The sequence below is a fragment of the Phaethon aethereus genome (assembly GCF_964289735.1).
Source record: "Phaethon aethereus genome assembly, chromosome: 2".
Lineage (NCBI taxonomy): Eukaryota > Metazoa > Chordata > Aves > Phaethontiformes > Phaethontidae > Phaethon > Phaethon aethereus.
Window position 1 is genome coordinate 5,597,896 of NC_138582.1, and position 16,283 is coordinate 5,614,178.

Below are 16,283 nucleotides of genomic sequence, written 5' to 3' on the forward strand. Positions count from 1 at the left end.
GCAGGGACATCTTCAACTAGATCAGGTGGCTCAGAGCCACGTCCAACCTGACCTGCAATGTTTCCAGGGACGGGTCATCTACCACCTCTCTGGGCAACCTGTGCCAGAGTTTTACCACCCTCGCTGTGAAAAAATTCTTCCTTAGATCTAGCTTAAATCTACCCTCTTTCAGTTTAAAACCATCACCCCTTGTCCTTGTCCTATCGCAACAGGCCCTGCTAAAAAGTCTGTCCACATCTTTCTTATAAGCCCCCTTTAAGTACTGGAAGGCTGCAAGAAGTTCTTCCCGGAGCCTTCTCTTCTCCAGGCTGAACAACCTCAGCTCTCTCAGCCTGTCCTCACAGCAGAGCTGTTCCAACCCTCTGACCATTTTTTGTGGCCTCCTCTGGACCCTCTCCAACAGGTCCATATCTTTCCTGTGCTGAGGGCTCCAGAGCTGAACACAGCACTGCAAGGGGGTCTCACCAGAGTGGAGCAGAGGGACAGAATCCCCTCCCTCACCCTGCTGGCCACACAGCTTTGGATGCAGGAAGAGAGAGGACAAGTGCTTGGGAGAAAGATACATCATGGGTCACTAAATAGAGCAACTAACTGAGGCTCAGAAAATCCCCTGAATTAAAATAGTCTGAGGTTGGGAGAGTATTTAAGGAGCTGAAAAAGAATCACACATACCTGTTCTGTTTTCATTTCTCCCTCATGTCTGCTACAGCCTCTGTTGGAGAAAGACTTCTGGGCTAAATGAACCTTGGCCCTGAACCAGATCTGCTGTTCTGACCATCTTCGTGCCACTGTCAGGAGAAAGAAAATGGTTTCTTGATAACCTGTGTAGAAAAATAAACAGGTTAGCTCTTTTTCTTTCTAGTTTTGATTGTGTTTTTCAGTTATTTTTCTGGTTTGGGTGCTTTTTTCCTTATCTGGCTTGTCGTGACTCCTTGTGGTTCAGCTGGAAGATGGCTCATGGATTGGCAGCTCTCAGCACCTTCTTGCACAGAGAGATATTAGATCTCTCTCAAGGAGCATCTCTGACAGGTCAACAGGAGTGACTGAAGAGGTCCCCAAAAGCAACTCAGAAGCCAGTTGCCGTGCAGCTAGCTCTTGCCTTCGTTGCAAAGTGAACTCAAGGTAAAACAGGAGAACTGCTATAATACAACAGTACCCACACGCTCTTACCTTGAACGTGGGAGACTTCTAACTCCTGTTGGCTTTTTGTGGAAAGAGTAGGTGAAACATTGAGTTAGCATAGCTGTCAGCAGCCAGGGCAACCACTACACAGCTCAGGGCTACCTTCCAGCCTGCTTGCTCTCCCTCAAGTTAGACTACAGTGAGAGGAGCTAAGATATGTGTTGACACTTCGAGTTAACCTTCCTTTCGGTTACTAAACAAGATTTGGTCCTTCAGTAGCTCCGTCTACAACAGAATAAAGGGCTTTTTTTAAATAACTTACGGAGAAAACTTTTCGTCAGGAAGGATCTTTTTAGCCACTTTCATCTATATTAAAGAAAGAAAAGCTCTTCACTCTTCCCTTACTCCTCCAATACTTTACATGCCAGTTTTACAAAGAGCTATTTTTTAGATTCTTCACCTTTTTGGTTTCCTTTTCTGTCAGTCATGCTATACACTGCATGTCCCAATCCTGCGCTCAGGCTGACAATGAACTTTCTGTTCCTGGGTGTATGTGTCTCTGTCTCTCACTTGGGTGATGGAAGCTCAGCCTGGCACTCCAGCAGAGCCCATGAGCTGAGCCATAGATCATCCTGTCCAATGTCAATCCTTCTCCCTAAAGTTTGCCTGACTGCTCTTCTGTAGATGGAAGGATTGAAAGACATTTCTCTTTGGACATTATTTGCTCTGTGGTTCAAATATGGACTTCTGCTAGTGAGTCCGGATGAGCAAAGACTGGTCCTCAGAGATGGATACTTTCTTGGCAAGAAGGTCAGCAAAAAAGAAAATCCCAAATTATTGTAGATGTAAATAGATGTTTAAAAAATGACAGTGACTTTTCTCTAAGCAATGTTGAAACCTTTGCAAATACACCGAACTACAAATATTTCCCATTCCACAACCCCAGCAAAATGCTAATACTCAGGCATTTCTCCGGAAAGCACTTACACCAATCCTCAGCTTGACACTGCAGCCTGATCAGAGGAAAGATGCAAGCTCATGGCCGTGCCCGTACCCTCCACGACTGTCACGCTAGTCAGTGCACTGAAGTCCCATGGAGATGGCATCCCTTCCCAGCTGCCCATAGGCTCTGCGTTCTACCCCACGCTAAGCACCACTTTCCAGCTAAAGGTTAATTACTCCGGGGGACATTTCCATCCAAGCTGCTGCCCACAGGTTGCAATCCCTGCCTGAGTGCTATTTTTAGACCAGCTCCTTCGTTGCTATTGATCCCAGTCACCCTCTGTTAATTAGATACACACAACACACACAGCATTTGCAACTCATTTATCAATTCTGTTCAGCACCTCCCTCCCCTGAGATGTAATTTGGAGCCCTCCTTGAATCATGCTATTGATCTTTCCCAGCAACTTTGCTATAGGATTCTCTGTGTTGCAAACTATTTATAGATTCTTCTTCTTCTCCTGCTCTCCCTTGGGGAATCAGAAATGGGCAATGGCAATCAGACTTCTATTTTTAAGGAGTTGATCAAAATCAGATATTTCCTCTTTTCTCCTTCTTTCCCCTCCTTCCCCCGTTGCCGTTACGTACAGGTTTCCTTCGGCAGGTGAGACCTTCCTGCTCCATGTGGTGCTGTAATGATTCTGGTAATGCTCAGGTGATGCGATGCAGAATTTGCCCAGGGTGAAAGCTTGTCTGCTGAGTTCATGAAAGTAACTCCTCCTCCCTGCATCCAAGAGTTTCACAAATGCTTTGTGACCTGTTTTGTCTCCTCAGCCTGAGATGCACCTTTCAAAGGGCTTCAGTCCCAGAGACTGTCTTCTCAGCCCACAGATTCAATCCATTTGCAAGGCACTGGGTTCTCATTGCCCCCTTCTATCTCAGGAAGGGCATCCAAGGGCCTTAGACAATGCGTAGTCAGGGGTGAGACAGATGGAGTTGCTTTCAGGGGTGGAGGATGACAGTAACGAGCCCTGGGGACATCGGATTTGGGAAAAACCTAAAATGAGGGAACGCCACCTGAGGCTCACAGAAGTCAGAAGGAACTCGGCCTTCGTTGAGTAAGGTCGAAAATCCCAGCCCTGAGGTGGAGGAGGCCTGCGGTTACCACAGGCAAGGTGACACCAGAAGGGAGCGCCTTGTCTTAGGGCGTGCCTGAAAGCAGCCGCTGTGGTAACACCTGCTACTGAAAACGTGACGGTGGAGTGGGAGAGAGGTGTGCTGGGAGCAGCTGGGCAGGGGTAGGGCCCCGGCCTGAAGCCTCAGGTTCACGGCGGGCCCGGAGCCGCGATGGGGACTGCAGCCCCCATCAGGAGGCACGGGGCTGGGACTGGGCTGCCTGGAGCGGGGCTGGCTCCTCTGAGACACTGGGAACGTGGCACTGCGTGTGCGTGCGTTGCGCGGGAGGCTCCATGTGCGTGATGGTGCTTGGGGCGCTGCGGGTGGGGAAGGGGCTGAGCGGTGTGCGTGGGGCAGGGGTGGTGTGTTTGTGCAGTGTGTGTGCGGCTGTGTGCTGCCTGGTGGGCTTTGGTGTGTGTGATGGTGTGGCGTGTTTGGCGGGGGACTGGGGGGGCTGTGGTGTGCGGGGCTGTGTTTGGGGAGCTGTGGTGCGTGGTGCTGCGGTGTGTGTGTAGGGCTGCGTGAGTGGAACTGCGGTACGGGGAGCTGTGTGTGTGTGTGTGGAGCTCCGTGTGCGTGGAGCGGTGAGGCCATGCTGTGAAGCTGTGGTGTGGGGCCGTGGTGTGTGGAGCTCCGTGGGCGTGGAGCGGTGAGGCCATGCCGTGAAGCTGTGGTGGGTGTGTGGTGGGGTGTGTGGCTGTGGTGTGTGTGGCTCTGTGTGTGTGTGTGTGTGGAGGGCGGCGGTGCGTGGAGCTGTGCTCTGTGGTAGATCTCAGCGACGGGCGGCGGCGGGCGCGGCGCTACCTGAGGTGCAGCCCGGCCCGGCCGCGTGCGCCGCCCGGCCGCTGCCGCCGTCCCCAGCACGGGGCGCGGCGGCAGAGCCCGCAGCCGGGGGGAGACCCCCCCACCCCGCCCCGCGTCCCGGCTCGGCTCGAGGGCGGCAACGGCCGGCGCGTGTTGCGCCCGCCCCGCTGCGGGCTGTCCCTGAGGGAACGCCACGAGCCCGCCCCGCCGCCACCGCCCGGCCCCGCTTGGCGGCCGGGGCGTGGCCACGCCCGGGGGAGGCGGGAAGGAGCCGCGCCGGGGGAGCTCCGCGGCTTCTCCCTGGCAGGGCGGCGCCGACGGGGTTAACCCGCTCCCCGCGGCGGGCCGGGGCGAGCTCCCGCCTCTCGTGCCAGCGCCGGAGCAGAGACACGCACTCACACACACACACACACGCACGCACACGCTCGCGCAGGCGATGGCTGAGGGGCGCGGGCTCGATTTTCCCCGAGATGATGTCAAGAGCTTGGGAGCAGGAGAAGGAGGAGGACGGTTGCTCTTTTTCTTAACGGCTTTGTTCTAAAACCATCCTAAATAAAGCAGCCCCAGCCCCGAGCGCCGCGGCAGCCGCTCTGAAAGTAGCGCTTTTTTTTCCCCCCTTATTTTTTTCTTTTTTTTTTAATTTTTTTTTTTTATTATTATTTTTCTCCTCATCTCCAGCTCTGTGTCCGTCCGGGGCCGAGCCGCCTCCCCGTTGCCCCGGGCAGGTGCTCCACGGCTGCCGCTGCGCCCGGCGGGCGCCTCCCCGCTGCCCGCCCGCCTCCCCCGCCCGCCGCCGGCCGGGGCGGCTCCGCGCCGCTCCTCCCGCTCGGCGCGGCTCCTGCGAGGTGCTGGCTCCCCGCCGCCAGGGCCACGCCGGCGGCGCGGCACCCCCGCCTCCCGCCGGAGCGGCGGCGCGGCCCCCCGCGCCCGGGGATGCTGCCTCCAACTCCCCGCCCGCCGCCTGACACCGCCGCCGCCCTCGCCGCGCCGGACGCTGCTCCGCTGCCCGCGCCGCGGCCACCTGCAGCAGCCCGGCCCCGCGCCGCCCGCCTCGCCCCGCGGCGGAAGGAATAGAGCGCTCAGCCCGTCCCGACCCGCCCGGCCGGTGCTCCCCCCAGGCAGCTGGGGCCGGGGCGGGCCGGGCCCCCGCGGGCCGCCCCCGACGGCCGGAGCCCGGGCACCCGCCGCCCCTCGCCCCCCTGCGCGGCGCCCCCCCGCCCCGGATGGGCGCGCTGCCGCCGCCCGGCCCCCCCCGGCCCCGCCGCGCCGCCTGAAGAAACTTGGGACGGCGGCGGCCTCCGCCTCCCCGCCGCGCCCCGCCCGGGCTGCGGGGGACCCTTCCCCGCGCCGCCGCGCCAACTTCGCGGGGGGACCCGCCCGCCGCAGGACTCCGGCCCGGGGCCGCCGGCCCCTCGGCGGGGCGCTGCCCAGCGCCCCCTTCCCGCGGCGGGGACCCCCTGCCCCTGGCCCTGGTGCTGGGGAGGAGCGGGGGTGCCCTGGATGGCCCTGCGCACTGGGACGGCTTGGTTTGGGCAGGTCCTGCGCAGAGTTTCCCGGCTCCAGGGCACCTGGTCCCGGCGCTCCAGCAGCCTCCTGTGCCTCTCCTCCTCCCAGGAGCCCGAGCAGGCGGGCGGAGAGCGGCCGCCGCCGCAGTACAAGCTGCCCCGGAGCGGCGGCAGCGGCGGCAGCGGGCGCCGCCAGCCCCCCCGGCAGCTGCCCCCCTGCTGCGGCTGCTGCGGCCTGTCGGATCCCCGGGCGGCCAGGGGGGGACATGGTCCCCTCACTCGCCCCTTGCTGGCGGCCATGAAGAGGCAGAACGTGCGGACCCTGTCCCTCATCATCTGCACGTTCACCTACCTGCTGGTGGGGGCTGCTGTCTTTGATGCCCTGGAGTCCGACAACGAGATGCGGGAGGAGGAGAAACTCAAAGCCGAGGAGATTCGGCTCAAAGGAAAGTACAACATCACCAGCGAGGACTACCGGCAGCTGGAGTTGGTGATCATGCAGTCCGAGCCGCACCGGGCTGGCGTCCAGTGGAAATTCGCCGGCTCCTTCTACTTTGCCATCACGGTCATCACGACCATCGGTGAGTGTCTCACCTCGGGGAGGCCCTCTGGGGTCAGGGCCAGGGCTGGGGCAAAAGGCCCCTCTGGTTGGGAGAAAGGGAGAGGAGGGCCGTGGCATGGAAAGGGTTAAGTGCTGGAGGAGTTTTTTGGCTTCCCTCCCGTGTTATGTAATTCATTGCTCTCCACGGGCACTTGTTGGACTTGGCGATGTCCCTCACCTCTTCTCCCTGGAGATGGAGCCTTCGTCCCCTGAGTGGGACTGGTGAGGAGTGGGGCTGGCCTGGTGGCTACCACTGAGCTGTGGCTTCAGTGGCAAGGAAGAGGGGGGAAGACGTGGGGTGACACTCTGACAGGGTTCCCCTCAGGAAGGAGGCCCTGTTGCCATGCTTCTCCTTGCACCCTTGCTTAAGATACATGGGGAGAACTTGGGGAAAAGGCAGTTGGATGAGGATGCAAACGATGAGGGCACGGGGACTGGATCAGCTGGGAAAGCCCTCGATGTAGCCAAGCATAACCTTGCTTTCATAAACTTTGTTTTGACGTTGGCAAGGGCTGCGGTGGGGGTTCCCACAGCTGTGGTCCCATCGCTGGGCCTCTCCCGGGCATTCCCAATGTGTTCCTGAAGTTTTTATTGCAGCTGGAGTGTCTGATGTGCCAACAGGTCACAGTGTGCGTCTCCTCTTTGTGAGCACACGGTCTGACAGGCAAAACCATGCCCGCTGTCATGTCCGTGCTGCCCAGCTTCCCAGACGTGCTGTTTCCCAGGACGGTCAAGGGACAGTCAGCGGACAACAGCCATAGGCTGTCATTTTGTACTTCTCTGCTTTCTGCAGCTGAAGTGGAGCATTTTGCATAAAGTTTGCTTCCCTGCCATAAAAATAAATACCACGATGACTAGAGGCTGCAGAGTACACACAGAACTGTGCTACAACTCTGGCTTTGGCTTGATGAGCAGGTTTGTTCCTCCTGGTTTTGCATTCCATAGGGTGGATTCACTGAGGCAGTTCGTAAAGTTCTTCTCCCAGCGCTTCTAGATGTTCCCCTTTAACATCTGGGGAGATCTGAAAAGACCTCGCTAGCTCAGTGGCTGTTTGATAGTGCATTATATCAAACGGGACATGAAAGACTAGCTCTCTGATTAATGCTGAAGGACTCGATCTTTTTACCAGTTAAGGCTTGTTACAAGGAATTTGCACATAGCCACCTGAAGCTACTGACCGTTTTCAGCAGAACGTGCTGTCCACTGCCCCATGAGCAGTGTCTACTCACGTTTGTATTTGACTATATTATACCTGGGGCAGTAAAAAATTTCCGTTGAAAGACCATCTGACAGTATAAAGCCTATTTGTCCTTACAAAGATAAGATTTTTAAGGGATAATCGCCTCTGCTTTTCTGTATATATCTAGAGATATGAAATGCGTGTATTAATAGGTTATAGAATACAAAGTAGAATGTAACTTTGGCTGATGACTTAGGTTTCCTGCTGTTCATTACGATGTCAGAACTCTCCTTCCTCCGTTGGTCACTGTTTCTCTCTTCCTCGATCTGTCTCTTGTCATTTATTTGTGCTGAGCGAATACTGGACTGTCATGCCCCTCTGGATTACAACAAGGTTTCCACGCACACGCCTGTGTACTCACAGTGCCCTATACTCCTGCCTGAGAGGTGGCTGCATTCTTAAGCTCAGTCGGTGGCAGGTAGAGAGGGATGTTTTTACAGAAGTTTGCTGTTTTGATCGTATTTTACCTGGAAACAAGTACAAGTAGCTTGGGAAGCTTTAGCATTTTCTCCTGCCAAGAGCTGGGATTTGTTTAGGAAGCTCAGAGCATCTCAGTGTGCAGAGGATAGCATGCATTTCTGTAGGCAGAGGTGCTTTGGGATGTCAGAATTGTTTAAATCTAAAATGTGTATAGCAACAGGGAACCACTGGGAGGAAGAGCACTAATAAAGAATGGTGCAGAAAGACAGACATTCTTTAATGATTGATTGTTTGGGAAACTCTGCTCCAGCGGGATATGTGATCCATCTTTCAAAAGTTTATTAATAGTTACTATCTGCATCTTGCCAAACACACTTCTGTTTTGTGTATCGTCACTTCAGTACCAAAGTACCTTCATGATGTTATCTGACCTACCGTAGCCTCTAAAAGTGAACATGGAAGGTTTTTTTTTTTTAATTTCTTATTTATCCTAAAATAATTTGGTTCAAAGGGGGAAAAATTACTTTCTATATCTAAGTTCTCAGGAAAATAAGAGAAATTTTTTTCCCTATGTTTCCTGCACGAGGTGGTGATCTTAAATGTTTATATTAATCTTTTGTGATGATCCTTCTTTTTAATCTGATTGTGTGTAGGCTCTCACATACATTTTCTTCTCCCTCTGAAACCTTCCAGGTGGACTTCAAGAAGCACATGCAGTGGTGTATGCGTTAGTGAACGTGCTGTACTCAGTAGGTGCTCTTGCAAAAGTGCATCTGACTAACGGTTGCAGGCTGGTTTTTAAAAGAGTGAATAAAAACCTCCCTTGACAAATCTAGAGTGGTACATCTATCTCCACAAAAATTCTCTTCAGAGAAGTGCAGTAGGAGTTAGCGGACCACAAAGTCTAGCGATATGCATGTGACAGCAGACTAATTCATGCCTAACTTCATTGTTCTCCTTGATATAGCTGTGCTAGCAACATGTCTGCAGCCACCACCTCTTTAGCTGTCTTGATGTAAACTACTGCGGCTTGAATTTGATCACAGGCCTTTATCGCTGGCCGCGGACCACCAGCCAGCGGCGATCGGTAGCCTGCCGGGCGGCGGGGCTGGTTCCGCCGGCGCCGGGCAGCGGGCGGGCCGCGGTGCTGAAGGGACAGCTCCCGCCGCGCCGCCCGGGCGACCTCGGCGGCTCGTTGCTTCCCGTTGAACACACAACGTTAAAGACCTTGTTGGGACGGGAGCATGAAAAACCGAAAGCCTCCCGTGACAGGCGAAGCGCTGGGATTTTGTCAACTCTCACGTTTGCTCCTCATCTGTAGCATTTGGCTTTTATTAGAGGGGGCTAGGGGGTTGTTGCTCACTTGTCAAGCTGAGTACTAAACAAAGAAGTGAGGGTTGATCAAGGAAAAGGAAACAGTTTTTCTCCACCTGTGGCACAACATTTTTTTCTACTCCCCAGGTGCAATGTTGGGGTTTTTTTTCTATTTTTTTAACTGACGCCCCACCCCCCCAAGAAATTAACTGCAGATGCTACAACATTCAGTGAGTCTGCTCTTAAAATCCATTAGCAGAAGAAAAATACCCAGCTTTCACAAAGTTTTGGTCAATTCTGTGGAAGTTTTTAGGTGAACAAAAAGAACTAATAAGCTGTTCCTGGCTCTCACCAGTTGTTGAGTTTATTTCGGGGTTGTTCTCACTTCAGAGTTAGCTAGTATAATTTCCTATCCATTTCCAGTTACACAGCCGTTTCCAGTTACACAGCCAAAATGATGACAGAGAGTGATTTAATCAAGTTCTCCATCCAGCTACTTGTCTTTTATGAGATACACTGTAGAGAGTTCATCAAGAGGCTGGATACTATGAATGAAAACACTGACTTTTGAAAATAAGAGGTTATTCCTAGGATTCCTACTAAGTTTTAATGCCCTTTTCTACAGGTTTATGACTGTGAGTAAACTGCTTCTATGTAAGCAGGTGTCAACACTGTCAAAACGTGTTATTTGTATGGATATCGCTCCATCATTTAGGCCTTAAAGGGTGATAGTCATACTTGATTTAACACCACCAAGCTCTAGTAAACACTGAATATTTCTGGAGGCTTGTGCAGAACGTAAAGAACTGAAAGCTGTTTATGTCACCCTAAAATGAACTGAAACAACAAACAGATTGAGGTTTTTTATATATTTATTTTTTCCCCGAGAAGTGACTGTAAGAGGAACAAAATTAAGACAGTGTGTGCTGTGAATTGCTAGTCTGTTGTTCTAGCTTTTAGGTCTTTATTTTCCATTTCAAATCAACTACAGGCAGTGACTGAACTATCCTGGTGAACACAGCAAAATATTTTTTAAGAATGTGGTGCAGTACCTGCAGTGGTGAACGGAATATCCACCTATTGACAGCTGTTTGGCTACTGACTAGCTAAACGTTCAGGAACTGTCTACATCCAGATGAGGAAATTGCATACTTCTGGCAGACAGTGGCCTGGCAGTTGGAACCTGCATTAACAAACTAAGCAGACACATGGTTAAATCAATTTCAGGATAGTAGTTAAGTCTCCATATCCTTTCTCTGCATCACTTTACCCTTCTGTAAAATGGGTATAAAAATACAAAGCTTGTAGTGTTGTGATGTCTCTAATTTGGTTTAGAAAAAGACATAAGTGTTTTCACATGTGAATTATTTTGCCAGTATTGCTCCTTCTTTAAGACCAGACTCTGGCATTTTGAGTCTGATCTTGTTTTTGATGGATGGTAATATTTAAAAGCAGTCCATTGAAAAGCTTTGAGTAGGGAATCAGGGCAGATAGACAATTTGCAATGGAAAGAAAGAAAAGAAAGGAAGAAAACAAGACATGAAAAGGGAAAGATAGAGAATAAAGACCCCAATGCTTTGGTCAATTAACTGCTGCATTCCTGACTTACCAGGACCTTGAAGGTCCTATCTCATACAAAAAATCAAACAAGTACAGAGTAGATTAAAGCCACTCTTATTAATAAACTCAGGTGAAAGTAGAGAGCAAGATTTTCTAGTGATACGAATGCTTGTAGATACACTGAAGTAATGAATCTATTCATTCACACCATCTGAACCTTCAGTGGACAACACTGGATGATGAGGACTTGAATATCTGTTGGTGGTATCTCCCAATCAAGGAGGAGGTCAGCTTCAGCGAGCTGCATAAAGATGAAATCTGTGTAGGATTTTGCTCCCCTGCATAATTAAAATATTCTGCAAGATCTTTTCACATTATATTCTTTGTCTCATGGAGATTTAAAAAAAAAATAATATCCAAAATAGTGTTCAGCTAACACAGAGAAGACTTTGTGGCTACTTTGGTCACACATTCATAGAATCAGTTCTTGAGTTCTTGAAAACTGGTTTTGCAATGATACCTCACATTCCTGCCAGAGGCACATTAGCAAAAGCTTTTTAGAAATCACTGATAAGCAAGGCAAAAATACAGCTCACATTGATGCTGAACTGCAACTTCCCACTGTATGGATTACTGGCAGTGCAAATGCAATATCCAGTAAGAGTCTGAAAACAGTTTTGAGGAAACATCGAGAAGCCTCTAGCCACTCAGCTGGGTGATGGTGTCAGCAGATTTCCTTAGCATAACTGGGCTTGAGGAATTAGTGCCTTGTAGTTTTTTAGGATCTGGTGCTCTCTCATTTCCTCCCAACTATTCATAACTTCTTTCTTTAGCTGAAGCAACTGAGATTTAGATTAGGCACAAGGAAACTCTTTTCCAGCTGTCAGGGTCATTGCGTGCTGGGAGAGATTGCCTAAGAAGACTGTGGAATCTCCATCGTTGGAGCATTTTAAAAAGAGTTTAGACAAAAATCTGTCAGGAATGGTTGAGGTACAGCTACTTTTGCCTTTAGGGAGGAGTATGGACTGGCTGACCCCTCAAAGTTTTTATCAGCTGTATGTTCTATGATTTTCTGAATCTTCCTTTTTCCACGACTTGAGCTTTAATAGCTCCTGAGCTAGCTTGTTTGTCTTCAGAAATAAAACCAAAGATCTTTGAAATTCCATTTTCTCCACTATAATGTCTTTGCTTATTGATTATTTTTCTATGCAGTAAAACCATTTATGTACCTTTGCAAGTGTCAGCATAGAAATATCTGTGTTTACCCACTGATAAGGCTATAAGTTAGAGGTGTCGGTGAGTCATTTGGGAAAAATTTACCTGAAGAAGAAAATGATCTCACTGATACAAGGATGGCGAGCAGAAATTTACAGGGCGGAATTGGGAGGGAGAGGAGGTGTTCTAGACGACAAATAAGGGAAAGTAGTTAGCTATGGCCTTATGCCTGCTTCAACTAAAAAGAATAAAAATCCCTTTGCTTTCTCTGGGAACAGCATCAGAACCCTGAAGTTTGATCTAAAGAAAAGCTGATTAATGGAGCTCTTACTTTTTGGACACCATGGGTTTTGGGACAGGCACTGCTGGTCTGGCACAAAGCAAAGACCAGAATGCTGTTGTCTTCCCTTGAAGGCATTCTGAGCTGCGGTGCTTAGTTCCTTCAGTGTCGGAGCATATTCCTTCATAAATGCTGAAAGCTCATGCTCATGGCTTTGAGCTGGAGTTACACAGCACTTTATATTCAGAATGCTGTACTGACATTAGGTGATTCATCTTCACAACACCTCTGTGTAAAAATTATCCTCAATTTAGAGACAAGGAGATAAAATGACTTTCTGAAAATTCAGGTTGGGAGCTATTTCTAATTGCCAAACAGCTCACTTCTCTCTCTTTCAGACCACATGGCATTAGTTTATAGCCAGATTAAACAGTGAAGATGAACCAAAGGCAGAGACCCATAGTGAATTCAAGGTGATATTAGCAAACTCCTGCAGTTTGGGTCTTCTGACATGCAGTAATAGCAGAACCTGGAGCATTACTACATGAAGGAGAGTATACAATTCTGGGTAATTATCTCTTTTATTACTATGTGTTTTTTGTCAAAGGTCTTTTAGGTTTTTAGGCACCCAGTTTCTATGGATTTTCCTGAAGATCCTTGACTGGATCCAGATAAAGGCTGCTTGAAATATCCCCTTCCCCTGTAACAGATACTAGTAAGGACGTTTGCTGGTGGTGCAGAACTAATCAGTAAGAGTCCTTGCTGCATCTAAGTTGAACTAAGAGGTTACTTGCAGTAGGAGGTGGACTTGCAACAGATGTTTTCTGCGTGCAGTAGGCCTATTCATCTCTTCTGGGCTTATGGATATTTTTGAGTGAAGCCATGGACTACTTCTGAAATGTCACATACGTAGATTGCCGTGATGTAAATTAATTTGAATTCGTTACCTTCTCTGCATTATAATTCATGGAATCTACTGACTTCAAGTTAAAATGTGTTCCTTATACCCTACCAGGTGTCTGTGACTCAATTAGCTACAACTAACATTGATATTGTTGGTGTTGTAGCTATGGCAGTTTCTTTGATTAAAGTGAGAGGGTCTATGGATTAGGGAATGTTAGGCAAAAAAAAAACAACCCAGAAATTAAGGCCTGATCCTAAGTCTGTTGTAAATGATGGAGATAATATTTTGAGTCACAGTAGTTTTGGATCAGGCCATTATTTGACATGAACTATACAATACAAGGAGCTATATACTATAGCAAACCAACTCCTGCAAAATATCTGTAATAGCAGTTTTCAGATTTTTTTTTTTTAATAATGAAATAAATAGTTTGTAGAGTTAAAGCATATGTTGACTGGCATTTAGACTGATTTTTATTTTTCTATTTGAACGTGAAAAGCTAAACTACATGCTTACTGCATACCTTAAACTTAGAGCAAAGAGAAATCTTGAGGAAGAATGTTGATGCTTTTTATTCCATTTATTTGTTTTAGTGGTGGGTTTTTTATTTTGCTTTCTTTCATTGCTGCGAGACAGTTAACAACCTCTTCTCATCCAACCTCTTCTGATCCACTGAGACACTTTTATTTTTTTTAAGTGCATTGCACATTTGCGTCTTTTACGTTTTGGGGGAAGAACCTCCTAAGTTTCTTAGCAGTTTTTTTTCTTTTAAGGAGTTAAGTGACCTTTTTTTTTAATATCTAGCCAATTGCCACAAGAGGCTTATGCAGTCTTCAGTTGGTTAAAGGGTTCAGTATTCTTTTTAACTGCTTTCATTATGGAGATGATTAGGGCATGTCAGTGAAAAACTCTATCTCTATTAAGGACTCATGTATTTGTTACTTGTTAGGATGATTAGGAGGGAATAGGCTATATTATCCTTTCAATCCTCTGCACCAGCAAGAAAGAAGAGCTTCAGAGAAAAGCAGGCAAGTAGTGGGTTTAAAAGATATCTGATGGGAAGCTGATTGTCTTGTTGCTCTCCTGACACAGAAGAGGATCGCTCCCTTTGCTAGCTGCGTGAGCCTTCTCAGGAAAATTTCACAGAGAGATTTAGGGCACAGATTGATGAATGAAACCTGCAGCAGCTCATTCTAATTGTATAGTGCAGGAGATTAGCTACGAGGAAATGTTCGTAGACTCCCAATTTAGGAATATGCTTGACATATTGAAGGGAAGGTAGAAGTAAAAGAGATTGACTCCCAAGGCAATTGGCATTGTCAGCAATTTCCAATATATGCTAGCATTAACTCATTACAGAGGTGTTTTGGGTGCAGTTGGAATATTTTATTTTTTCAACCCTCTTTTCTTTTGATGTCCTCTAGAGAGGATGTTCTCCTATGTTTAAACCATCAAAGGCCATTGCTATGGGAACTGTATCAGAAATTAACTGTTGTAACAAACCTGTGACCACCTGGAATTTTGAGTTGTTGCTTTGCTGCCTTTTGCACCGATCTGGAATTTTTCAGGACTGGACACAGCAGGAAAAGGCGTTGAATACTCTTGTTTCAAAGGTCTAGTCCTCCTTTACTTGAACTAATGAACAGTTGCTGTTTGAATCGTAGAATCATTTAGGTTGGAAAAGAGCTGAGTCCAGCTGTTAGCTGTTAATAGTTTGGACTGTATGGTGAAACAGGTCTGACTTCACTCAGTGAAAATAGTATTATTGGCAGTAATAATTTTTTAAAATCTCGAGTTTGGTATTTAGGTTAACTTTGCTCTGCAAACTCAGGGACCTGCAATAAAATGAACTCCAGCAGCAGGAAGGATGTGGAGCCTTGACCATAAGGCTCTGCATGCAGGCTGTGTCGTATAAGATACTGCATCTGAAATGTTTTAAAACTGTTAATGAAATAAAGATGACTGAACTCACCATTACAATCTTGCATCATACCTGCAGAGGTGACTTGAAGTCTCAGTGCTGCCCCAAGGTTTTTCTGGCCTTTGGCAACTTCTTGGCCATCCAGAGGTAGACCAGGAGTTTTAGAAGAGTTCCTTACAGGATAAAGCATGTAGTATTTTCTGCTGAGGACTAGGAACAGTCTTTCAGCGTTATTCAGGATTGTTAAATATTCTAGGCTGTCAAAAAACTGGATTGTCCTGGACTGCCAATGAGGTGAAAAGCTTATTTTGGATGTGGAAATCTGGGGTCCAACATTTGGGGACTGAGAGTGTCCTCCAATATTTAAAGGGATCTACCCACCATGACTCTGCCACATGCTCCATAAAAGTCCCTGATCTATTGTTTGTTTCCTGGACACCAAATATGAGTTATCATTGCAGGGTTGTTTTTTTCAATATTGCTTGGATGGGTTAGAAATGAGATAAAGCTATTTCTAAGCAACCAATAGTTAAAACAGTGACACTGGATCCGTGACGCCAGAATCACCTGGAAATCCCAGAGATTTGACCTGAATTCTTCAGCTGACCTTTCAACTAATTTATTAAGAATTCAGTGATGTTCTCAAACCTTCTCCTCTCCTGTGCTGTTTCATGTGGAAGTGAACATCCCAAGAGGAAGGAGATGGTAGCTGTTCAGTCTGTACTGATGCCCTATCAGCCTTTGCATTCTTTTCTGGTATTTTTGTCTGACAAACAAAATAAATGATCATTCAGTCTTTTGGCAGCAGAGGCTTAAGCTCATGATTTGCTCTTAAAACACATCTTGCCTAGTAGTAAAAGGCCTGTTATTTAAAGGACACTTTTCAAAACAATTAGGGCTTTAGTAGCGATGTGTTTTCCTTAATGGATGCACTCTGCCAGTCAGAGGAAACAACATAAGCTGATACCTACTGATGTAGGCCAACAGAGGCAAATTAGCAGTGTTACAAGTCAGTTCATGAATGTACTGCACATCCAAGAGCTTTATTTTAATGCTTGAAAAGCACTAGATATGATTCAGAATGGCTTCAATTTTGTTTGCTCCCCAAATATCCACCCCCAATTATATTTTCATTTAGAAGCCCTGTGTACCACTTCATGCTTGTCATTGCTTAATCTGTATGGGTTGCATCTAGCTCTGGTTTGACTTGTTGGACTGGCACCAGAGATAATTTTTCATAAAGCTTCAGTCTCACTACGTTGCTGCTGTTGTATGATGT

The 16,283-nt window shown here is 48.1% G+C and overlaps 1 protein-coding gene across 1 annotated transcript in view; it reads left to right on the forward strand.

Annotated features, from left to right (window-relative positions):
* Positions 1-5,526: 5,526 nt before the first annotated feature.
* KCNK9 (potassium two pore domain channel subfamily K member 9) overlaps positions 5,527-16,283 on the forward strand; it is a gene marked incomplete at its 3' end in the record, with an annotated part of 93,967 nt that continues 83,210 nt past the window's right edge. Inside the window, exon 1 of the mRNA XM_081996333.1 lies at positions 5,527-6,130. Coding sequence (XP_081852459.1) covers positions 5,545-6,130 — 586 coding nt within the window. The 5' untranslated portion in view covers positions 5,527-5,544. The remainder of the gene's footprint in view (positions 6,131-16,283) is intronic.